This window comes from Papio anubis, chromosome 9 (assembly GCF_008728515.1).
Source record: "Papio anubis isolate 15944 chromosome 9, Panubis1.0, whole genome shotgun sequence".
Taxonomy (NCBI): domain Eukaryota; kingdom Metazoa; phylum Chordata; class Mammalia; order Primates; family Cercopithecidae; genus Papio; species Papio anubis.
This window is the reverse complement of record NC_044984.1, coordinates 93,510,724-93,536,216: the sequence shown is the minus strand read 5'-3', so window position 1 is coordinate 93,536,216 and position 25,493 is coordinate 93,510,724. Positions and strand designations below refer to the sequence as shown.

General features: G+C 36.6%; 1 protein-coding gene across 1 annotated transcript in view; it reads left to right on the top strand.

Moving 5' to 3' along the window:
• ANKS1B (ankyrin repeat and sterile alpha motif domain containing 1B) overlaps window positions 1-25,493 on the top strand; it is a 1,249,898-nt gene that overhangs the window by 821,613 nt on the left and 402,792 nt on the right. Inside the window, exon 14 of the mRNA XM_031650180.1 lies at window positions 14,145-14,251. Coding sequence (XP_031506040.1) covers window positions 14,145-14,251 — 107 coding nt within the window. The remainder of the gene's footprint in view (window positions 1-14,144; window positions 14,252-25,493) is intronic.

The following is a 25,493-nucleotide window of genomic DNA, read 5'->3' as shown; positions in this document are numbered from 1 at the left end:
AACTTCTTTTTTTTTTTTTTTTTTTTTAATGGATTTTTGCTCTTGTTGCCCAGGCTGGAGTGCGGTGGTGCAATCTCAGCTCACTGCAACCTCCGCCTCCCGGGTTCAAGCGATTCTCCTGCCTCAACCTCCTGAGTAGCTGGGATTACAGGTTCCCGCTACCACGCCCGGCTAATTTTTTTGTATTTTTAGTAGAGACGGGATTTCACTATGTTGGGCAGGCTGATCTCATACTCCTGACCTCAGGCGATCCACCCGCCTCAGCCTCCCCAAGTGCTGGGATTACAGGCGTGAGCCACCACGCCTGGCTTAACTTTTTAAACTAGGCTTATTGAGGTATGATTAACCTACAACAAATGGCACATATTTAAAGTGTACCCTTTTTGATACTTGAGAAATGTATACACACCTGTGAAACCATCAGCACAATCAAGAAAAGGAATATATTCATCAGCCCTAAAAGTTTCCTTTTGCCCCTTTGTAATCCTACCAACCTTGTCCTATCCCCAAGGAGCCATTGATCTGTTTTCTGTCACTATAGTTAAGTTTGTACTCTCTAGAACTTTATATAAATGGAATCATACAGAAAGTATTCTTTTGGTCTGGTTTCTTTCACTGTGCAAAATGATTTTGACATGCATCCATGTCTTGTGTGTATGAACTATCCATTCCTTTTTATTGCTGAATAATATTCAATTGTATAGATATGCTACAATTTGTTTATCCATTCATCTGTTGATGGACTTTTAGGATGTTTCTAGTTGTTGGCTATTACAAATAAAGCTGCTGTGAACACGCCTATACAAGTCTCTGTATGGCATATGTTTTTATTTCTTTTGGGTAAATATTCAGCAGTAAAATGGCTGGGTCATCTAGTGGATGTATATTTGGCTTTTTAAGAAACCATCAAACTGTTTTCCAAAGTGGTTGTAACATTTTCTATTCTCACCAGCAGGGAATGAGAGTTTCTCTTAATTCGCATCATTGTCACCACTTGCTATCATCCGCCTTTTTAGTTTTAGACATTCTAACAAGTAGTATCTCATTGTTATTTTCATTTGCATTTTCCTAATGACTAGCGATGTTGAGCATCTTTTCAAATGCTTATTTCCCTTCCATATATCTTCTCTGATTCTGTTCAAATCTTTTGCTCATTTTAAAAAATTGATTTATTTTCTTATTTTACTGAGTTTTGAGAGTTCTTTATATATTCTGGATATACGTTTGTTATCACACGATTCACAAATGTTCTCTTCTAATCGGTGGTTTTTCATTCTCTTAATATTGTCTTTCAAAGGGAAGAGTCTGAAAATTTTAGTTGTTTATCATTTTTTTCTTTTATAATTGTACTTCTAGTACTTAACATAAGGTTAAGACTTTCCCTAAATTTTTTCCTAAGTTTTCTTCTAGAAATTTTGTAGTTTTAGATTGTATGTGTAGGCCTATGATACAGTTTGAGATAATTTTTATATATGATGAAAGATATGGATCAAATTAATTTTTTGGCATATAGGTATTCTATTCTTCCAACATAATTCATTGAAAGTCTCTCCTTTCTTTACAGATCTGATTTTTCACCTTTGTCAAGTCAATTGACCCTCTGTGTGTCACACTATTCCTGAACCCTCTATTTTGTTTCATTGATCTGTTTGTCTATCTTGACCCCAATATCCTATTGTGTAGATAATGTCTTTATAATAAGTGTTAAAGTCAGGTAATATAGCTTTGTCAACTTTGTTCTTTTTTTCAAAGTTGTTTTGGTTATTCTGGGTCATTTGCATTTCATGTGAAATTTAGGAGAAGCTTGACAATTTCTACCAAGCAAAGCACCTCTGTTGGGATTTTGATTAGGATTAAATTGAATTTATAGACGTATTTGGGAAAAACAGATACGTTAACAATGTTGACTGTGCCAATTCATTAACATAGTGTATCTTTCCATTTATTTAGGTCCTGTATGATTTTTCCCAGCAATATTTAATTGGGTTTGACACATCTTTTGACAGTTTTATTCCTTAGAATTTCATAGTTTTGGTGCTGTTGTAAATTATGTTGGTTTTTATTTCAAATTCCAATTGTTTATTGTTAGTGTAGAGAAATACAGTTGATGTTTGTATATTGATCTTATATCCTGCAACTTAGCTAAACTCACTTATTTCTTGTAGTTTTTATGTAGGTCTCATAGGATTTTATACATAGAAAACCACGCCATATGTGAATAGAAGCAAGAAGCACTTCTACTGCTTCCTTTCCAGTATGAATGCATTTTATTTCTTTTTGTAACTTACTGCACTAGCTAGAACCTCCAGGACAATGTTGGGTAGAAGTGTTGAGAGTGGACATCCTTGCTGTGTTTCTAACCTTAACAGAAAAGCATTAAGTCTTTCACAACTTAGTATGGTAATAACTGTAGGTTGTTTATAAATGCCTTTTTATCAGGATTAAGAAATTTCTTTCTATTTTGCTGAGAGTTTTTATGATAAGTAGATGCTGGATTTTGTCAAATGATTTCTTGCATCTGCTGAGATGATTATATAGTTTTTCTTTATTAGTTAATCTGATGAATCACATTAATTGATTCTCCCATGTTTAAGAGACCTTGCATTATTGGGGTAAACCTCACTTAGCCATATTGTATTACCTCATATATATTGTTGGATACTATTTGCCAAAATTTTGTTAGAATTTTTACATCTATGTTTATGACAGACACTGATATATATGGTTTTCTTTTCTCATAATGTCTTGATCTGATTTGGGTATCAAAATAATGCTGGCTTCATAGAATAAGTTGGCAAATATTCTCTCTCTTCAACTTTCTGGAAGAATTGCTATTATTTCTTCATTATATATTTGGTAGAATTTAACACTAGAGCCATTGAGGCCTGAAGTTTTGTTTTGTTTTGTATGAAGATTTTAACTGCAAATACAATTACTTCAATAGGTAGAGAGCTAGTCAGTTATGAATTTTTCTACGAGTGAGGTTTGGTACCTTGCTTCTTTCAATGAATTTGTCATTTCATCTAAGTTGCTGTATTTACTAACAGTTATTCATAACATTTCTTTATTATCCTTTTTATAGCCATAAAATATCTTAGACTGTCACTTCTCTCATTCCTGGTATTGATTACTTCTTTATTCTCCTTTATTTCCTGGTCAGCCTGAATAGAGATTTACCAGTTGGACTAATCAACTCAAAAAACAGCTTTTGGTTTCATTGATTTTTCTCTATTGACCTTTTGTTTTTTTTATTTCCCCTCTGATCTTTAATTTCCTTACTTCTGCTTATTTTTGTTGGAGTTATCTTTCATCTTACTCTCATTTCTTAAAGTGAATTCTGAGGTAAATGATTTGAAATTCTTGTCGTTTCTAAGGTAGGCGTTGTTCCTTACTAGTATAGTGGTGAGTATTTCTGCCTGTCTAATATAGGCATTTAGTACTATACATTTATCTTCAAGTACCATTTTACCTGCATATCACAAATTTTGATTCACTCTGTTTTTATGATTAATCAGTTTAAAATATTTTCTGAATATATGGGAAACTATTCTAACTAAACTACAAACAAATGGAAACAGAAACCTCAAGATTAAAGGATATGAAATAGTGGTGACCAATGAATCTTTACAATAATTAAATCTAAAATGAAATGTATAAACCAACCGGGAGTATGCCTAAGACTCTTTAAATAGGAGGAATACACTATGAGGAAATTCTAGTAATCAACTAGGAAAATGTTTACTAAATGATTATCAGGAAAACCTAGGAACTGGTTGGGAATAAGGCAGATGGGTAAAGGAAAAGCATTCCAGAGATCACATGTGGTTGTAGGAAAAAGAGAATGAAGAAGGGAAAACATTCTGAGGGTCTAATTTTACTGGAGTATGAAGGATACAGAGCATTTTTGAGAAGGAAATAATTGGTAACTTATTTTCAAATAATCATAGAAAAGTATATATCTGATCATCACAGCAGGGAAAGATAAAGTAACCTTGAAAGGAATAGAGAGGTATCTCAGAGTCGCAAAGTTAAAAAGGGAAAAATAGAGTGAATAAGAATGTCACCAGAGTACCAAAAATGAAGAAAAGGAAAATGAGGAAACAACAATGTAAATAAATATTAACATAAAATAAGATGGAATGGTTAAAATCAAGCATGATTGTCATTACTCCAAATTGTATTTGCCCATTAAAATGTAAGCCAATAAAACTCCAGATTAAAAAATTACAGCTCCAGGCTATTTATGAGACACATTTTCAAATGCTAATGTTTTAAAGTTAAAAATAATGGAATAGACACCAAAAACATGATCCATAAAAAAAATTGATAAAAAATCCAACAAATGCCTAGTATCTGGTCTATGTAAAGAATTCTCAAAACTCAACAGTAGAAAAACAATCCAATGAAGAAAAGAGCAAAAGACATGAACAGACGTTTTAACAAAAAGATACAGTCAATAAGATTTTCTTCAACATGATAAGCCATAAGGGAAATACAAATTAAAACCACAATGAAATATCAGTACATACCTATCAGAATGACTACATAAGAAAATTGACAACACCAAATGCTAGTGAAGATGCAAAGAAGCTGGATCATTTGTATGCTATTAATGGGAATGTAAAATGGCACAGCCACTCTGGAGGAGAATGGGTAAATGGTGTGGACATCCATATCATGGAATACTACTCGGAAACGAAAAAATAAGCTGCTGACACACTGAATAATTTGTATGGATTTCAGAGGAATTCTGCTGAATGAAAAATCCCAATTCCAAAAGGTTACACAGTATATGATTTTATTCATGTAACATTCTTGAAATGATAAAATGATACAGATGGACACAGATTAGTAGTTGCCAGGGGTCAAAAAATGGGAAAGGGAGGAAGAAGGCTATGGCCAGAAAAAAAGTTCCAGGAGGGATTCTTACGATGGTGCTGTCAGTGTCTCGACTGTGATGACAGCCACATGACCTACTCATGTGATAAAATTGTACAGAACTAAACACACACACACACACACACACACACACACACACACACACACAGAGTGCATGTAAAACACAGGACATATAAACAGGGTCAGTGGATTTTTTTCAGTGCCAATGACCTGGCTGTGATATTGTGATACTGTGCTGAAGTCATACAGCATGTCACAACTGGAGAAAACTGAATAAAATCTATGCAGAATCACTCTATTATTTCTTATAAATTCATGCAAATTGACAACTATTTCAAAATAAAAATCTTTAAAAAAAAGAAAATAAAAGGATGGATATCAGGCAAAGATATCCTAGAGATAGCAGGCAAAGAACTGAATAAACAGTGGTTCATCCACATTATGGACTATTATGTAGTTATTTTTAAAAAGTTTTAAATAACTAAAAATAACTATTTTAAGTTTTTAGAAACAACCAATAAATAATCAATTAAAACTCATTTACTTAGTAGAATTTTTTTTTTTTTTTTTTTTTTTTTTTTTTTTTTTTTGACAGACTCACTCTGTCACCCAGGCTAGGGTGCAATAGTATGATCTCGGCTCACTGCAACCTCCAACTCCCGAGTTCAAGTGATTCTCCTCCCTCAGCCTCCAGAGCAGCTGGGACTACAGGTGCCTGCCACCATGCCTGGCTAATTTTTGTATTTTTAGTAGAGACAAGGTTTCACCATATTGGCTAGGCTGGTCTTGAACTCCTGACCTTGTGATCCACCTGCCTCGGCCTCCCAAAGTGCTGAGATTAGGCGTGAGCCACCACGCCCGGCCAGTAGAATTTTTATAAGATGTTAAATGAGCAAACTAAGGTTCAGAAAAGTGAGTGATATTATTTCATTTTGATGAAACCATACCAAAAATACTCTCCCACATACGTATATATCGGAACATATCTGCCTTTGTGTGTGTGTTATTTGAAAATAGGTAAATATATGTAAATACATATACCAGTTTGTTAACATGAATAACCTTGCAGGGGGGATGGATGATGCAGATTGTAGGACAGGAATGGAAGAAGGAGTAACCAAGAAAACTAGAAAAGAAAAAAAACCCAGAGCACTAAAACTACCAGTATGCATGGAACAATCCCAATGTATGTTTATATACAATTATGTATGTGCATTTTGTGCTTGTAAATTTAAAGAAATTTTAAGATTTGTTTTTATTGTTATTTTATATATCATTCAATAATTTTAAATCTACTGATACACTATATAAAATACATATATATAAATAACTGATTTAAAAGGTACAATTCAGTTGTTTTTAGTATATTCACAGAGCTGTGCAACCGTCATCACAATTTTAAAACATTTTCATCACTCTAAAAAGAAACCCTAAATCCATTAATAGTCACTTTCCATAGTTCCCTTCTCCAGCCCTAGGAAACCCCTAATCTACGTTCTGTCTCTATAGATTTGTCTGTTCTTGACCTTTTATTTAAACAGAATTATACAATATATGGTCTTTTATAACTAGCTTTTTTTTTCACTTGGCATGATGTTTTTAAGGTTGTGAAATTTGCAGCATATATCAGCACTTCATTTATTTTTATTGTCAAGTAATATTCAATTGTACGGATGCATCACATTGTATTTATCTTCTCAAGGGTGTAGCCTTGGCCATCTGCACAGTTTTGGGATGGCAGTGGTTATACCAGGGCTCTCTTTGTCTCTTTTCCTAATCTTTCTGTTGTCTGTCTCATTTGATATCACATCCAGATATTAGACTCCAATAATTGCCTGCTGATTGCTCTATTGTTTTTGACAATCCATCAGCTATAAATTGCTCCAGTGTCTGCTCCAATTAAATTTGGGAAGGAGGAATTTTTGAAGCTGGTATTTGAAGTTTCTTTTGACCTCAACAGGGCTCTTCTTAACTGTCTTTCTCTGTTTCTCTAAAATTAGCTAACCTACCATTTAGCTTATTTCTCTACTGTAGCTATTAGTCACTTTTTGAGTGTTTGTCACCAAAATATCTCCATTGGGTTTTGGGGGCGGGGGGGGATTTTTTTGTTTTGGTTTGTTTTGTTTTTTTACAAACAGGGTCTTGCTGTGTTAACCAGGATGGAGTGCAGTGGTGCAATCATAGCTCATTGCAGCCTTGGGGTCCTCCCATCTCAACCTCCTGAGTAGCTGGGATGATAGGCACATGCCATCATCTCTGGCTACTTTTTAATTGTTTGTAGAGATGGAGGGCTTGCTATGTTGCCCAAGCTGGTCTCAAATTCAAGCGATCCTCTCGCCTCGGCCTCCCAAATTGCTGGGATTACAGGAATGAGCCACTGTGTAATCTCCATTGATTTTGATAACACCTTTAGGTTTAAACTTCCTCACACTCTGTGTCAAATAAACTCAGTTTCATAAACAAATGGAAAAACATTCTGTGCTCATGGATTGAAAGAATCAATATGGTTAAAATGACCATACTTGCCAAAGCAATCTACAGCTTCAATGCTATTCCTATCAAACTACCGACATCAGTTTTCACAGAACTAGAAAAAACTTTTCTAAAATTCATGTTGAATCAAAAAGAGGCCGAATAGCCAAAGCAGTCCTAAACAAAAAGAACAAAGCCAGAGGCATTGCATTGCCTGACTTTAAACTATACTATAAGGCTACAATAAACAAAATATCATGATACTGGTACAAACACAGACACATAGACCAATGGAAGAGAATAGAGAACCCAGATGTAAAGCCACATACCTACAGCTACCTGGTATTTGACAAATCAACAAAAATAAGCAATGAGGAAAGGACTCCTTATGCAACAAATTGTGCTGGGATAGCTGTCTAGCGATATGCAGAAGAATGAAACTGGACCCCTACCTTTCACCATATACAAGACTACCTCAAGATGGATTCAACATTTAAATATAAGACCTCAAACTATAAGAATCCTAGAAGAGGCCTGGCATGGTGGCTTATGCCTGTAATCCCAGCAGTTTGGGAGCCCGAGGTGGGCAAATCATGAGGTCAGGAGATCGAGACCATCCTGGCTAACATGGTGAAACCCCATCTCTACTAAAATACAAAAAAAAAAAAGACTGGCATGGTGGTGAGTGCCTATAGTCCCATCTACTCAGGAGGCTGAGACAGGAGAATGTCATGAACCCAGGAGACGGAGATTGTAGTGAGCCGAGACAGCACCACTGCACTCCAGTCTGGGTGACAGAGCAAGACTCCATCTCAAAAAAAAAAAAAAAAAGAATCTTAGAAGAAAACACCATTCTGGACATTGGGCTTGGGGAAGAATTTATGACTAAATCCTCAAAAGCAATTGCAACAAAAACAAAAATTGATAAGTGGGACCTAACTACATTAAAGAGCTTCTGTACAGCAAAAGAAACTATCAACAGAATAAAAAGACAGCCTACAGAATGTACAGAATGGGAGAAAATATTTACAAACTATGCTTCCAACAAATATCTAATATCCAGAATCTATAAGGAACTTAATTTAACAAATAAAAATAAATAACCACAATAAAAATGGGCAAAAGACATGAACAGACACTTCTCAAAAGAAGACATACAAGTGGCCAAAAAACATATGAAACAATGCTCAGTGTCACTGATCATCAGAGAAGTGCAAATCAAAGACACAATAAGATACCATTTCTCACCAGTCAGAATGGCTATTACTAAGAGACATAATAGCTGCTGGCGAGGCTGCAGAAAAAAGGGATGCTTATGCACTGTTGGTGGGAATGTCGATTAGTTCAGCCTCTGTGGAAAGCAGTTTGGAGATTTCTCAAAGAACTTAAAACAAACTACCATTTGACCCAGCAGTCCCATTACTGGGTCTATATCCAAAAGAAAATAAATCATTCTGCCAAAAAGATATCTATGCTAATATGTTCATCGCAGTACTATTCACAATAACAAAGACATGGCATCAACCAGGGTACTCATCAATGGTGGACTGGATAAAGAAAACATGGTACATATATTCCATTGAATACTATGCGTCCATTAAAAAAGAAAAAAAAAATTATATCCTTTTCAGCAACATAGATGCAGCTGGAGACCATTATTCTAAGGAAATAAATGCAAGAACAGAAAACCAAATGCTGTATGTTCTCACTTGTAAGTGGGAGCTAAATATTGGGTATTCATGGACATGAAGAAGACATCAATAGAAACTGAGGACTACTGGAGTAGGGAAGGATGGAGGGGGACAAGGTAAGAAAAACTATTAGCTACTACGCTCAGTATCTGGGTGACAGGATCATTCATGCCCCAAACCTTAACATCGCATAATATACCCAGGTGGCAAACCTGAACATGTACTCCTAAACACAAAATAAAAACTAAAAACAAACAAATAAGTCAACCTCTTGGGGGAAAGCTTTAGAGCTTTCTGTTCTTATAAACTGACTGTCCCTTTAAGCAAAATCTTTGAGCTGATCTTCCACACAAGGGGCAGGAATGATAGCCTCTGGTCTTCTTAGTTTACCTTTCTGGGCATGGAACCTCTATCCTATATGTAAGCAGTCGAGGGCAGTCAAGATCCCAATATTTTTGGCCTGACCCAGCTGGGATGAACTTTCCACTCTATGAATGGGGTCTGGGTAGAAGAAGGGAGCCCCTGACCTCTCAGGCAAACTTACCAGGAATTGAACCTCTACAACTTAGATTTAGAGGAAATTGGAAATGCTGGCCTGCCCCTTTTGATGAGATCCCGTGCCTCTTGGTTGGGATTTGAGGAGAAGGGAAGCCCTTTCTCTTGGACACTTTCAACCAAAGTGGAGCATCTATGGAGATGAGTTGCAGGGGAAGGAGGGGCCAGAGGAAGTCATGGCTCAAGTGCTACAGAATCTCAGAATCTCTGTTCTTACCAAGTTTTAGTGTCTGTTTTTGGAATAAACATTTTTACATTATATGCTCTTAGGACATTTTGCAAAGATTTTGATGGTTGGTTTTTGTTGGCATTGTTTTCGGTTTTTGTTTGTGTAGGCTTTTTTTTATTGTTTGTTTATAATTTTCAGCAGTTAAGTTTTTGACTGGGGCTTGGACCTGTGGAGCTCCTCACACTGCCATTATGGGAGTAAAACCCCTAGAATTATTATTTTTTAAAAGACTGTGACAAAGAAAATTCCTGTTTTCACCACATACTCTGAGCTTCAGTTTCCTTATGGTAAATGGGGATAATAATTCACACCACACTGCCTAGGACATGGTAGCCTGGAATAATGGTCAGTTTCTTCTTTCCTTCCTCTTGTCTCACTTTTGGAATTAAAGACATTCTAGTTGAATAAAGGTTCCTGCCTAATTAGTGTGTTGTTATGCTTTAAGAATTTTAAGACTCCATAAAAGTATTTTAGGTAAAGCGAGTAATATATTTAAACACTATTACAGAGTGATCTTCAGACCTGAACCAAGATTCTTTTAGAGGTTTGACTCATGAGAAAAATACTTTAACAAAACCACAAACAAACAACATGACTCAGGGTCTTTTTTTTTCCCCTTCTTCCTTCTGTTTTATACCTCCGTCTACCCCATCCTCTCCCAGCTCATCCTCCATGTATTATAACATTTTGTCAACATGTAAAAATTATTGAATAAAAATTGAAGGATTGAATAGCTAAAAGAATAAAATTCAGGCAGTCTATATAAACTTTGTAAAGCAGTTCATAACCACCATTTTCTCTGATTTGTGTTCTTATATAGCAGTCTGAACCTTGAAATAACCCCCACCACAAATATACTCTCTTTTGTAATATATAATTTTATTTATTTTTATTGATCTAAGGGGTACAAGTACAGATTTGTTACATGGATATGTCCATAGTGGTGAGGTCTGGGCTTTTAGTGTACCCACCACCAAAATAGTGTACACTGTACCCATTATGTAATCTCACATCCCTCACCCTTCTCCCACTCTCCCCCTTTCTGAGTCTGCAGTGTCTATTAGTCCACTCTCTATGTCTGTGCACACACACATTCTTTCTCTCCTCTCCCTCATTACCTCTCTCTATATTAAGAAGTGAGAATCTCAAGAAAGCCATTTCCAATACCATTTATTCGTTTAGTTACTCAGGCACTTATTTAATAAAGTTTATTTAATAAGTAGGACGTGTATGGTGCTCTGCCAGGTACTTGGCCCCTGGTTTGCATTTTAAGAGATGAAACAGATTTGAAGAGCTGGCCAATCAGCATGTGCCTTGCCAAGCCAAAATGTTATCGTCATGTTTACTCAATTTCTATGTAGTATACTTAACTATTTATAATTTAAAATGACCAGGAGGAGCACTGTGGCTGTGATCCTAGGAGAAGCTATAATTGAGACTTTCCTTTTTTTCCCCCTTGTAACAGCTTTAGAGCTGGCCAGGGACAAATAGCATCTTGTTTTTAGCTTCTCCTACAGGTAATGTTGAGCAGCTAGAATCTATTAAGATTGATTCATAGACTACTACAAACTCTTTGATCTTATTAAAAAATCCAGGACCAATCAGCAACAAAACATAATCAAGTACGATGCAGTCCACCCAGGGCTGCTTATTCAAAAAGAGGATGAGGATGATGAGCTAAAAGACCTGAAAAAAATCTGTTTAAAAAACAAGTTATCTTCTTCTAAATAAATAATGTAGAGACTTGGGATAAAGTTAAAACTGTTTTTAAATTTGAAAATAGAAGAATTTTTTGTACTTTGGATTGTGAAATTACATTATTTTGTTTAGCAGGTATGTACTGAATCTTTACTATGTGCAATATTAGCAAAGCATATTGCCTGCTTTCAAGAAGTAAGTCAGACACAAACAACTAAAATTGAAGGCAGAAAATACCTGTTACAATAGAGGACCTAAAAATGCCATTTAAGACAGAGAAGAAAGAGATTTATTCCTGATAGAAGATTAGAACAGGTTTCATAATGGAAATAGCATCTGATTCAAAGCCAACAAATGGACAGAAATGTGGGGACATAATAAAGCCAACCAAAGTGCATTATGGGGTGGCTTTAGAGACTGGCAAGTAATCCTGACTGGCTAGAGCAGTGGAAAAGGGGAAATAAAGTTAGATGAACTGCAGTCGATCATGAAGACCCCAAAATGTCATCAGAGGAGCTGGGAGTTGATTTTGAAGACAACAGAAAACCACAGAAGGGTTTTGAAACAGGGAGTAGTAATCAAAACTGTGTCTTGAAGGGATTATTCTGATACCATGCATAAAATTAATTTTTTTCAATATCAGAGGTAGAAAGACCAATATAGAAGTCGTTGTTCCGCTAGGCTAGGTGTGCCTGAACTATGAGGACAAAATCAATGTAGGCGGCAGCTCTGTAAACGTAAAACAGGAAATAGAATCAAGGGAATGGATCACACTGGGAAGGGGGTGATAGAACCTGGGGACTGATTTCAGTAGTGAAAGAGAAGTAGAAGATGTTTTAAGGTTTAATGTCTGTGTGCTAGGAAAGTTGACAATGCCTTTAAAAAGAGAAAGGAAACAGAGAAAGATGAGGTTTGAGGAAAAAAGAAAAGTGATGTTTCATTTATTCAATAAATTTGTATTAGGCACTTGCTATGTGCCAGGCGGCTGCTCTCGGGGGATGAGAGAGTTGTCTTTAAATTTTAAAGCTCTTTATGTGGAAGAGGCACCGTTCTCAATCTGTGCTTCTCCAAAGGCAGAGCTGGAGCAGTGAGTAGAAGCAAGGTAGGAAGTGAAATATCTTTCTAATAAATTGAGGCTTCGTGAGAAGTAGTAAGAGCTCTGTTACAGGCAGTATTCAAGTAGAAGTTGGAAGATATTCTTCTAGGAACATTTTAGCTAGGGATGCCTCCGTTAGGAAAAGGGTTAGACTAACCTTTCTGCAACTTCTCTCCCAATCTTAAGAGTCTATTTCTTCTGATGATCTAGTCCTGTGGGTTCTATTCTTAATCCCTGGTTTCTCCCAATTGTTAAATAAATTACCAAGTATATCTGCCATTCAGTAAAACTCACACATTTACATCTGTTATTCTTGAATTATTTTGGGTTAAGGCTCATCTTTATTAAAAAACAATTATACCCTGTTAATGTTTCCTTTATAGCTAATTTAGAATGGTAACCCTGGTAGATTGGGTTATAAATATCAAAGGGGAAAAAGGATTTCTTGTGCCTAATAATACTTTTGTTTGGAAGAAACCATGCAAACAAGAAATAAATTATCTTGACTTCAAGATTGCGATGCAGTTTCTGTATTTTGCAGTATTTCAAAAAAGAAAAAAAATATATATATCTCGGATAGGCTTATTTTGCTATAGCATGGTAAAGAAACAGAATAATTATTCTCCAAACACTGCAAAGCTTCAGATCAGAAACATTTATCTGTGCTGCATTTAAAAAAGAAGAAGAAAAGACAGGAAAGAAAGGAAAAGGAAAAAGGGAACCTGTCGTGAGCTCTGTTATAAGCTATAGTTCAAGCTTCGCGTTTCCTGGTGTCTTTTGAAACGTAAAATTCCACAACAAATAGCTCTGTAACGTATAACCAGTATGAAGATTCAATTCAGATTTAAGCACTTTGGTTTGCTTTTGAATCTTGCTATTTTCTGCATTTGTTTTGACTGCTCTCATCATTCAAGATTGACGCTTGGATGGGTGTGTAGGAGGAAGCAGCAGCAGCAGGCTTACAGCTTGCAGACAAAAAAAATCTGCCTTATCTGATGGCTATTATTGAAAATGCGAGGTGTAGCCTGGGCTGGGTAATGAAGGGGAGCGAGCGAGGGGGAGCAAGGAGCATGGAGCTGCATACTGATGAGTGTAGGAGTACTTGATAAAAAAGAATTCTGGCTGCCGGCCGTGCATTGCTCATTGTGGAGTACTCCAACAATCACATAGAACGCAGACCAGCCCAAGCTGACAGCTTGATATGCCTTCTTCTGCTGCCTGGTTTTGGGGGCTGTATGACGTACTGGTCGGTAGTAAAGATTAATATGTAAGAAATGTGGAGCTAGGATCAAGTCATACTCCACAGCCTGCCTGACAAACTATGTTTTACTTCTGACTTTGCTGTCTTGCTGAGAACATTAATCTGTCAAGCTGGCGGGCTCCTTTGATAGCAACTTTCCCAGGGGCATGATGTGGCAATGCCACCTCTCAGCCCAGGACTACCGCTATTACCCCGTGGACGGCTACTCCCTGCTTAAACGCTTCCCTCTTCATCCTCTTACAGGACCCAGATGCCCTGTCCAAACAGTGGGACAATGGTTGGAAAGCATTGGGCTACCTCAGTACGAGAACCACCTGATGGCTAATGGATTTGACAATGTGCAGTTTATGGTAAGACGCTCTCTGTGTCCACGGAGCTGCCTTTTGTCTGTCTTTGCTTCTTATGTGTCTTACATGGCTCAGAGGCAGCCTGATTTGCACCAAAATCGGTCAGATTTGTGTATGTAACTGCATTGGAAAATTGGATGCCCTCAGGACTGAACTTACTGTGTACATATAGACTCTTGCTAAAAAATGAGATCTGTATGTATCTATTTACATATATGTTATATGAATGAACTGGTGAGAGTGCTATTTATAGGCAGTGAAAGAAGATTAATACTGATATTCTCCCTGTCATTCTTTGTATGATTTTTTTATAAATTTGTAATCTTAGAATACTTGGATTATATCACTCTTCAGCTAATTCTTGATTATTATATTATTTCACTTGAGCATCAGCATTTAGTGGTTAATGAGACAATTTGCTGTGTTTATGGTGTGAAGATCATTTCTTTTCCTGATAATTGTTCAATAAGCAGTTTAAATCATGTGGACAACCTTCAGTTCATTAGCAAATTGCTTCAGATGGTCATTTGTGGAGAGCGTTTACTTCCACATGCTGATTGAAGAACGATGAAGTGTTGTTTATTACTTTAGGCGGAAAATAAACACTTTGGTTATTTAGCTGTCAATATTTAGAAAGAGAGGTTGGTGGACTAAGTATAGTCATGTACTTCTGAATTCTGCTCTACATGCAGTTGAAACCTGGCATGTGCTAAGTTTCCACCGTTTTGCGTATAGGTGAGGAAGGAGGATGGGGAACTGTGCAAACCAACAATTCAGCTTTCTAATCATTCCCATACCTCCCCTGGTGCTCATCAGTTCCCCTTGTTAAGCTACGTCACAGCTCTATTACCTTTCCTTTATTTTAAGTACCCATCACACATATCACTCCCTAAATTTAGAGAGACCTACATAACACGGGCATGTAGAACACAAATGACTTGTGGAAATAAGTAATAGCCCTGCCTAAATAAAATAATAGGGCTGACACCTGCAGCTTACTAGTACCAGAAATGATAACACAATAGTGAAAGCTGGTTAGATTTTTTAATTTCTGTCTTAGATTACTTTTCTCTGAGGTTGACTTGAGTATTATAGATTTGAAGATTATTAACATTATTCGACTTCTGCTTCTTCTCCAAAAGTATGTATGCCCAAGAGTTTTTAAAAATAAAAGACATAAATATAGTAAGATATATGAGCTCTAAGTAACTACATGCACAGAATGCTTTATGAGTGATTTGTTGGTTTTTTTTATACTGAGATATGCAGCTACTGTTATTTTTCTTGTGTTTATCAAGTACTATCACTGGTTATATAGACAAGATATTTGGGTATTGAAATGGAAAAAAGTGAAAGTTCTTCAATTGCTATGAAAGTCTTAGAACACTGAGCAGATTTAGGACAGACTTAGGACACTAAACAGATGGCATTAAGAATTAGAGGAACTATCAAAGAGAATTGAAGTCTTTTTATTATTATTTATGTTTACTGTACATTTCAATATCTTAATTATTTCTCCCTACGTCTACTTGAAATAAGAGTTTCTCATTCCCACCCTTCAAATCCTTGTCCAAATTTATTCTGGTCCCATGAGAAGTTAGGTCTTTGGATTTCCTGGATCATTTGACCACGCTGAAAGACTTTAATTCAGCTTATTTTTCCTCCTAATGTTAAACACTTATGAGCAAATATAATACCTTTTTGAAAGCCTCGAACTTAAAGGTTAATCAAACAGGTTTCAAATAAGCATTCAAAGAGAGATTGTAAAAATTATTCATGAATGAATCATGTATAAGCACTTCAAAATTTATATGGAAGGCAAAATCCTGGGTATATGTGATGTAACCAAGGGCTAATCATAGATTATATTCTTTACTTGTTTAATTCAAAGTATTTGGTATAATTTTCTAGAAAATAAGAAAATATTATTAATTTAGATGGACCAATCAAATACTTTCTTCATGAGACAGAATTATCTTTTAAAAAACTTTGAATTGCCATTTAGAGGAGTTAATTAATTATGAAAATGAAGCAAATCATGAAGTGGTATAATCAATTAGTGCTTTACATGCTGTTATACACCATTTATTTGCTACTAGTATCATAAGCGATTAATTTCTACCTTTATAAAAATTATTTATTGATCTACATAATCTAATTTATGTAATTGCAAACTTAGTTAAATACATGAATATGATTGGCTTGCTGTAAGAAACGTATTTCTTTAATGTGGTGAAAAATCTGTTAGACTTACTTAGTTTCCACTCAGTATCATATTCTAGCTTTTGTTTTTCTTGAAGCACATTCTGACCTGCATTTATTCCTCCGGTTGCCTAAGCAACAAGCACCACACTCCTATTAACTATGATGTAGTGCAGGTCTTATTAGCGTTTTTGAACAAGACAGTAGAAATCAAAAGGATATAATTAATGTTGGTTGAAACATCATAGTGCATCCATGCATAGATGTACTTTATTTAGGAAATATTTTCAGAAGTTAATTTTTTATTCAATCAAGAATCCATTAATGAATGCGAATTTAAAATGTCCATATAAGTAACTTAAAGTATTTATTGAAAGCTTTAAAAATTATTTGCTAAATCTGTCTAAATACATCCTCTCACACATTAATGCAATACATGGATGATTTATCTCCATGGCTATGATTATCTTTAATAAGGACTATTTTCACCAATGTCTAGATATGGTTAGAAAAGAAAGACCCCAGTTGTTTTTTGTTTTTTGGTATTTGTTTTTTTTTTTTTTTTTAGAGGGAGTCTCACTTTGTTACCCAGACTGGAGTGCAGTGGTGTGATCTCAGCTCCCTGCAGCCTCCATCTTTCCAATTCAAGCAATTCTCCTGCCTCAGCCTCCCATGTAGCTGAGATTACAGGTGTGCACCACCAAACCAAGCTAATTTTTATAATTTTAGTAGAGACAGGGTTTCACCATGTCGACCAGGCTGGTCTAGAACTCCTGATCTCAAATGATCCGCCTGCCTCGGCCTCCCAAAGTGCTGGGATTACAGGCGTGAGCCACCACACCTGGCCCCCAATTGTTCTTAAATGTTTGTTGATTATTGCTCCTCTTTCAGGCTGATATTTATCCTTGATTTTACTGATATGTGATTTTTTTTCCTTGTATCTTAAAGACAAAATTTCAAACTTTTCCTTTATGTATTTCATTTTGGTTTTCATTTTGGTTTGTAGAATAGTTATGCACACAGTTTAGATCTTTCTGTGTCCTTAAAAATGTAAAATAAATAGAAATTTGTACAATCAATGAATAGTTTCAAAAGTACATTGGGTCACCTAAGACTTTAGGAGAGTTACATCTATGTTAAATCCAAAAGCCACTTCACAACAGAATTTTTTGTCTGAAAATCTGCCCAGATCCCACCTTACCTGTTCATCCCCTCAGAAGTCAAATATCACCACCTCCCTCATGCTTGGCAAAGCCTACCTGATACTCACTAACCTCTGGGAATGCAGCCATGCCCTCTGACATTTCACTCACTTCCCCTGAGTTTGCAACATGGAGAATGTGTCTAAGTTTCAACATTTTTTTTCACCAAGGAGTTTAGGTATGAAGTGATTACTATACAAAACGTGCATGCTTATTTATTTCCTTGTTATATTTGTCTCTACCATCATATTTATTTTTCAAAGTCTAATGACTGCTTCCTAAATTTTAAGCCCCAAAGAATCTATTCTTATCTTAATAACTTTGTTCATCTGTATTCTCTACCCACTCCTCCTGGACAGACATTTCATTTCCTTCCCTGATGTCTTTTATCCTCAAAGGTATAACTCAATTCCTGCCTGGTTTAGGTAGCTTTCTTTAATGGTTGCAGTACAGAACAGCCTCTTTTCTTCTGAACTCACACAGTGGTTACATTTGACATGAAAAAAAATACATTTGGCATGCCATTATTCTCTCTCTAGAATTAGGAGTTAAGTTTTCACTTGTATGTATCTTGTCTCCCCAATTAGACTGGAAGCTTCTCAAGTCCAAGTTCTGTGTATTCAGTTTCCTTGCTTTCCTCACAAGTCCCGGCATAATGCCGTGTGCATAGAAATCAGCCTGTAAAAACCGAAAACACAACAGATTGTTGTAGGTGGACCTCCAGTCTCATTTTTAAACTGGAAGCCTTATTTTGCCAGTGGGAACATGGACCATTAGTACCCTTCACTCATTCATGCAAAAAACACTCCTCAGACATCATTTATGTGCCAGAGACAGTGTTAAGCACTAGGGATGTAACAGTGAATAAGACATGATCCTTACCCTCAAGGAGAGTACAGTATTTCCCTTAGACCTATATTATTTACATGCATATCACACATACACACATTTCTTCATGCACACATGGGTGCACACACACTACACCAAAGGGATCTTGCCGCTCATTCTTCACATAATCACCATCACTCAACATATGTATTTACTAACAGTTGGTTTGTCAGCAAAAAATTACAGTAGATAATAGAAGAGGTAAAATCTAACATAGCTTGAAATAAAGGAAGATGAATATACTGATGATATCAAAACACTGGCAGTGTTATGGTAGATTCATAGTCTGAAGACTGTATTAAGAAGTTTATATTACTTGGAGGAGGGCTGATCCATAACCCCACCATGATAACTAGCTGACAGTTATATTTGTAAACTCTAATCAAAATGGGGAAGAATGAAATTATTACCAACTCATTTTCTAAAGCACCTCCTGTGTTTCCAACAATTGCCAACTAGATTGACTTGGAATGCTTTGACCCTTATTAAAATGTTCAAAATGCAGCCTTTACAGAATAAGAAATAACAATAATACTGATGGCCCTACATGAATTGGCATTTTTGTACACTTGGGTGGATAGTATTCATAAAGGACTTGCTGAAGGTTAAAGTGAGTAGTGCCTATTAGACACTGAAGTGGAACCACAGAGCTCTTGGAGTCATCCATTTGAACAAAACATTTGTGCACGATAGAGCTCATACGTATTTAATTAAAACATTTTTTCCCATTGCTGTGGTGCATTTTACACGTTAATGTACTTACATCTCTTTTCCACTTTTACATAACTTTTCTATAATGAAAACATCATTTGCAGTTGGCCTGAAAAAGTGACCTTTTAAGTATCTTATTAGCATATTGTGATCCAAATAAGAAGTTAAACTTGTGAAGTAGAAAAATTAATTGTCCTTAAAGGGTGAGACTAGTCACCACCCCACCCCCCACCCCCGTGATAATTTCTTGTTCCAATATTGGTTAGGAAAATGTTGTGCACTTACTGAGATTTAAAGATACAAGAGAAAAATACCTGCCAAATTTCCTATACCTTCTTATTTCTCAAAGAGTCTAGGCTCAGAGTTGAGTGGGTGGCCTTATGTTGAAAGTACAGCTATAGTTTTCTAAAATAATTTAGGCCAATAGTTACAAACCCACTTTTGAAAGGAAAAAAAAAAAAACATAACCTTTTCAACTGCCAGAATTTAAAAATCTGTTGGTATCTAAAAGTCAAAGCCAAGAGGGAGTTATTCTTTATCTGGACAACAGCTTAATTACAAATATAATAGGCACAGCCTATAGTGGTATGAGATAGAACCAAAGTAAGACTTCTCATTTCCACTATCTTGTTTCTCTATGATTCAGTTTACTCATCTGTAAAATCAATCTAATGAGGGGTCTAGAAGAAATGTTCTTTTCAATTGTTATTTAATATTTTGAGCTCTTTAAAGAGACAAGTACAATATTGGTGCTGGCAGAGCTACTAATTGTTCTTGTATATCCCATTAGCCTTGCACGAATACTGATTGCTTGTGCAGCAGAAAGTCAGAAATGAGGGCATGTGCAGGGATGACCATCTTGGAAGAATGGATTTCTGAAAAAGAAAAAAAATTAGCCATGATACAAATCTTGTGTTAAAAATGAGCCTTTTCCTCCTTCTGGAAGTTACTCTGATTAAATTTTTAAGCACTAAAATATGCTGCCCCATTTTCTAATAATGCAGTATATAACTCCCATTACTAACTAATGCTCACATGAATAGGCCTTTAATTTAGTCATGCAGCATATTTGCATAATTTGATCTCCAGTATTACTTCAAATGACCAGATATTTGAGATGAGAAATTTTCCTCATGAATCAGAAAAGTTACCAAAGCTGCTGAATTACAGCCTAATTTTAAGAAATCCAGCCACAGTCATATTTCTATTCTTCTTTAAAAAGATACATCTCTCAAACAAGTGTTCAGTGGCAGTGACCTCCATTTTCTCACTTACAACCACTTCTTAACCCTATAATCCAGCTTGTTTCTCAACTTTTCTGCTGAAATTGCTCTCTTTTAAGTCAGCTCTGATCTGCTTCTTACCAGTTCCCTGCCCCCTGCTTGTTTTTCCACTTTTCTTCTCTTAGCTCTCTTTACAATATCTGATTTTCACTATCCACTCCTTCTTATTTACTCTCTGTTTGTGTTCCATGACATTAGACTCCCCTTTGCAATCACCTCTGTTGTTCTACTTCTCCTCATGCCTCCAAACAAGGGTGGTGCTCTACGTCTTTCCATTCCTCAGGGAGATCCCTGGTTCTCATAGATCCATATCTGTTCCCCATGTTTCACCTCTTTCTACCTGGTTCCCAGCGCTGTCCAGCTACTCAATAGACATTTCCAGATGCAAAGAGCATTTAGCACAGACCTGGCATAGAATAAATGTCCAGTAAATGTTAACTATCCTACAGCCAGAGTGATCTTTCTAGAGCACCACTTGCTTTAGCACTACTCTGCTTAAAATCCTTCAAAGGTTCTCAGTTACCTATGGGAGAGATTATAGGGCATTGCTAAAATCCTTAATATGACTTTCATATTTAGGATCCTTAATGACCTGGCCCAACCTTATTTCCAGCCTTATCTTTCACCGCTTCCTCTTTTGCAATAGAGAACTGCATATTTTTCTTTCATTGCCTGGCTTTGCACATGCTACTGTCTCTGCCAAGAATGATCTTCCTTTCCCTCTTAACTCCGTTTTATCCTTTAGCTCTAAGCGTACTTGTCACTTTTTTTAGCTCTCAGTTCTTTTCTCAACCTCCAAGTATGGGTTAGGAACTCTCCTTCTATCATACCCTTTTGAAAAACTTATCTTACAGGGGTACATTACCTCTTTACTTGTCCATCTATCCCCACCACTTCTGCCATATATAAACACTAGAACAGGGGCCAGTAAACTTTTTCTGTAAAGGGCCAGATGGTAAATATTTTAGGCTTTGCAAGCCACATGGTCTCTATTGCAACTACACAACTCAGCTATTGTAGCATGAAAGCAGCCATAGCCAAGTACATAGATGAATGGGCGTGGGCATGTTCCAATAAAACTTTATTTACAAAAACAGGCAGATCTGGTCAATGGGTCATAACTTGCTGACCCTACTCTCAATTTTGAGTTCCTTATGAGTTAGATATATGCTTTTATCCCCTGTATCTCCAGGCACAGCCCATAGTTTACACACATAGACACAGGAAATGTTTAATGAGAGGAAGAAGAAAGCAGATACCGAGGGAGGATAGAAGGAAAAGAAAGAAGGCAGGAGAAAGAGAGTGAGGAGATCAGGCAGGTGGCTACATGAAGGGTTTCTGAAGGCCTGTTTAGTTTAAAGAGAACCCAGCCAATAGCTGAGGCTGTTCAGAGCACAATCCAGCCTTCAGGAGTCTGACGAGAGCTAGGGAGGGTGTTTTTGCTTTCACCAAGCCGACTGGGGTATATTTTCAGCAAGGGAATTGCACAGGCACAGGAACTAGAAAAACACAGCTGCAAAGGAAGCCTGTTGTTCCCTATGTTTGGAATTCCTTTTTCTTCCTTCTTCACCTAATTGTGTATCATTGTTCATGAATCAGCTTAAGCATCACTTCCTCCAGGAAGTATTCCCCAACACTATCCTGCCGTCTGGCTGGCGTAACTGTCCCTTCTCTGTGCACCCACGGTGCTCTGTTCTTAGCTCTATGCTAGTCCTTATTATATCGCATCACAGTTCTTTTATCTGTTCAGATGTCTGCTTTCCTGTCCCCCCAACAGAAAGTAAATTCCTTAAAGGCAGAGATTGGGTCTTGTTTATCTTTCTATTCCTAAAGCCTACCACAGAGCTTGGCATATAGTAGCTTCTTAATAAATATTGATCAAATGGAATTTTTAAGTTCTATGTAGTTTCATATAAATTATCCCATATAATTCTCACCAATACCATCAGTATTAGTATACTTACAATTAGAAATAAAGAGGATGAAACTCAACAAGGTTAGAAAAAATTGCCAGCAGAGCCTAGATTTCAAAACTAAACCTCTGTAACCTAAAAGTCCCTGGCTCAATTCAGTAAAAGGACAGAACTTCACCATTTCTCCCTTCACTTATTCAGCAATTGTTTCTTGAGCCACTGTTATACTGCAGGCACTAAACAAGATACTAGCCCTGCCCTCAAAGCACTCCAAGTTTGTCATACTTCTGGTCCTTTGAGGGACTTTATCTTACTTATTATCTTCTCACTTGCTTGCTCTGCTTCTCAAGAGGATGTCTATTTTAACCAGACAAGAATGCTCACTGCCAAATAAATATATGCCTTCACTTTTGTTTACAATTTCCCTCCTACCTAACATAGCCTATGTCCTCCCAATTACCAATCACGGAAGACCTACCTCAAGGTCCTAGGCGCTCCCCTTGCTCCAGGGAGCCTTCCGCTACTGACCTGGAACTTGCTCACCTCTCCAGCCTTATCTTTCACTGCTCTTAAGCTCTGGCCATGTTGGATTACTTACAGTTCTACAACAGTGCTACACCTACTCAGACATCCACGTCTTTGCATATACTGCCTCATATAAACACTGTTTTCTGCCCAGAACACTTGCTTCTTGCACTCATTCTTGCACTCTTACTTCAAAAGTCTGGCTTAGGAGTCCCTGCTGAGGAGCCTTAAGCAAACCTTTGGTAATGCTCAACTGTCCTTCACTGTCCTCCCATGACACCCTGTGCATACTTCTCTTGGAGCAGGCTTATTACATGGAACTGAAGCATCTGCTTCTTTTCCAAACTCCTTCCCCTGAAACAAAGAACAGTGCCCTGTTCAGTGTTGTTTCCCAGTTACTAGCACACAGTAGGTCTTCATGTCAGTTTGCTATGTCTGCCATAACAAAGAACCACAAACTAGGTGGCTGAAACAAGAGAAATTTATTGTCTCACAGTTCTGGAGGCCAGAAGCCTGAGACCAAAGTGCCAGCAGGGTTGGTTCCTCTGAGGGCTATAAGGGAAGGAGCCGTTCTGGACCTATCTCCTTGGTCACCTTTTCCTTGTGTTTCAAATTCTCTTCTTCTGTGCATGTCGAATATGCACCAGTCATATTTTATTAGGGCCCACCCTAATTACCTCATTTTAACTTGATTACGTCTGTAAAGACCCTATCTCCAAATAAGGCCACATCCTACTATACCTACTAGGATGTGTATCTACATCCACATATCTACTAGGGGTTAGAACTCCAACATATAAATTTGGGGTGACACAATTCAACTCATAACAGTTCTCAATAAATGTGTGTATATGTGTAACCTTTGTTTATTATCCCTCACATTGCTAAGCACAGTCCATAATGATCATTCAATAAATAGCTATTTAATTGAATTAAACTCAATCTACATGAGGTTTACATGAGCTTCCAGATGCCTGAAGGATGTCTTTCATCAATGATGAATGCGATCTTTCTAATAACTTAGAGTTTGTCATAGATGGGTAATCATATACAGATAACACTGCTATTTAATATGAGAACTGGCAACACCAGAACCAGGAACTTGTTACCTTTCTAGCCCTACACTCTTTCCATTTCATTTTGCAGCCTCTTCTGGTACCTAAATAAATCACACTTACAAGAAATATTTATTTGGTTTCCATCCTTACCCTTGATAACTACTTGATAGAAGCACTCCAAGGAAATCGATGATTAGGCAAGCAATGCTTTATAGAAAGAAAAAATATATAGCCAATTTAATAATGCAACTATTGTTTATCAAGAACTTGTTATATGATTATCACATACATTATCTTTACCCCCTCTCAAATGTTACACAGTATGTAGTATTATTCCAGTTTTACAAGGGCAAAACTTAGTTATAGAAAGACTAAGTATATGGTCCAAAGCACTCAAGATTTAAACCCAGGTCAATTTGAGTCCATAGGGAAAAGTTTTCAATAAAAGATACTGGGGCAACATATCTGAGTGAGCTGAGAAAGATCTGAGCCCTGGACAAACAAAAATAGCATAAGCATTCCTTCATCTTAGGTGGATGATGATTTAGAGGAATAGCAACAAGAGAAGTGAGAGAGAAGAAAAAAATGGCTTCATGCAGTCTAGACTAAGGAAACCTTCTCACCATACACAGGGTTATAAAAATACAGATGAATTTCCAGGTCACGTTTGTTCTCAGACCATGAGACCTTCTGAGTGGCAGTCATTTCATTCATGCAGGAGACACTACATCAAACAGTAGCAGTGTTCATGGAAGATATGATCTGTCTTTCAGTTTAATTTTTTCTATGGTGTAATGAGCTGTCATAATAAAAGGCTATAGATTTTTATCCACAAGAGAACTCAGGCTACAAAGACACAGAAACAATACCTTACAGGTCATTGCATGCATCTCCCTGACTTCATTTCAGACAACCTAGGCTAGTCTGTGTGAATCAAGCACATCATAGGCATTGAGAACTATCCATTCATTTGAGAGTGTATGATCTAAAATAGTATTGAAGAACAAGAACCCTTGCAACTCTACTTACAAATTACAGAGGTGAGAAAAATAAAATGGATAATTAATATAGGCCTCTGAATATCAGGTCACTGATTTCTGCCCCTTGAGTCCACAGAATTAGATTCCACATTGTTATACTTTTACCTTCTTTTAGAAGGAGCAAAGATAATTAGAATTCATATTGAAAAATTATGGAACATCTTGAGTTTATAAGCTGATGTCTGGTCTGATGCCTGGCAAAGAGAATTAGGCTTGTCCTTCCCAAGTTTTGAGGGAGATCTTGAAATTTGAGGCCTAGAAACAAATACATCACAAGTTTATTTGACAGAAGTTATATTATACATTCTTTTTTCAGAAAGGTGTAATCCTGTAGAGATAGAGCTGAACATTTGGCATTCATCAGGCCTGTATAACAATATGGCCCATCCAGTTATCTGTTAGCCTAGGACAAGTAAACAGGAA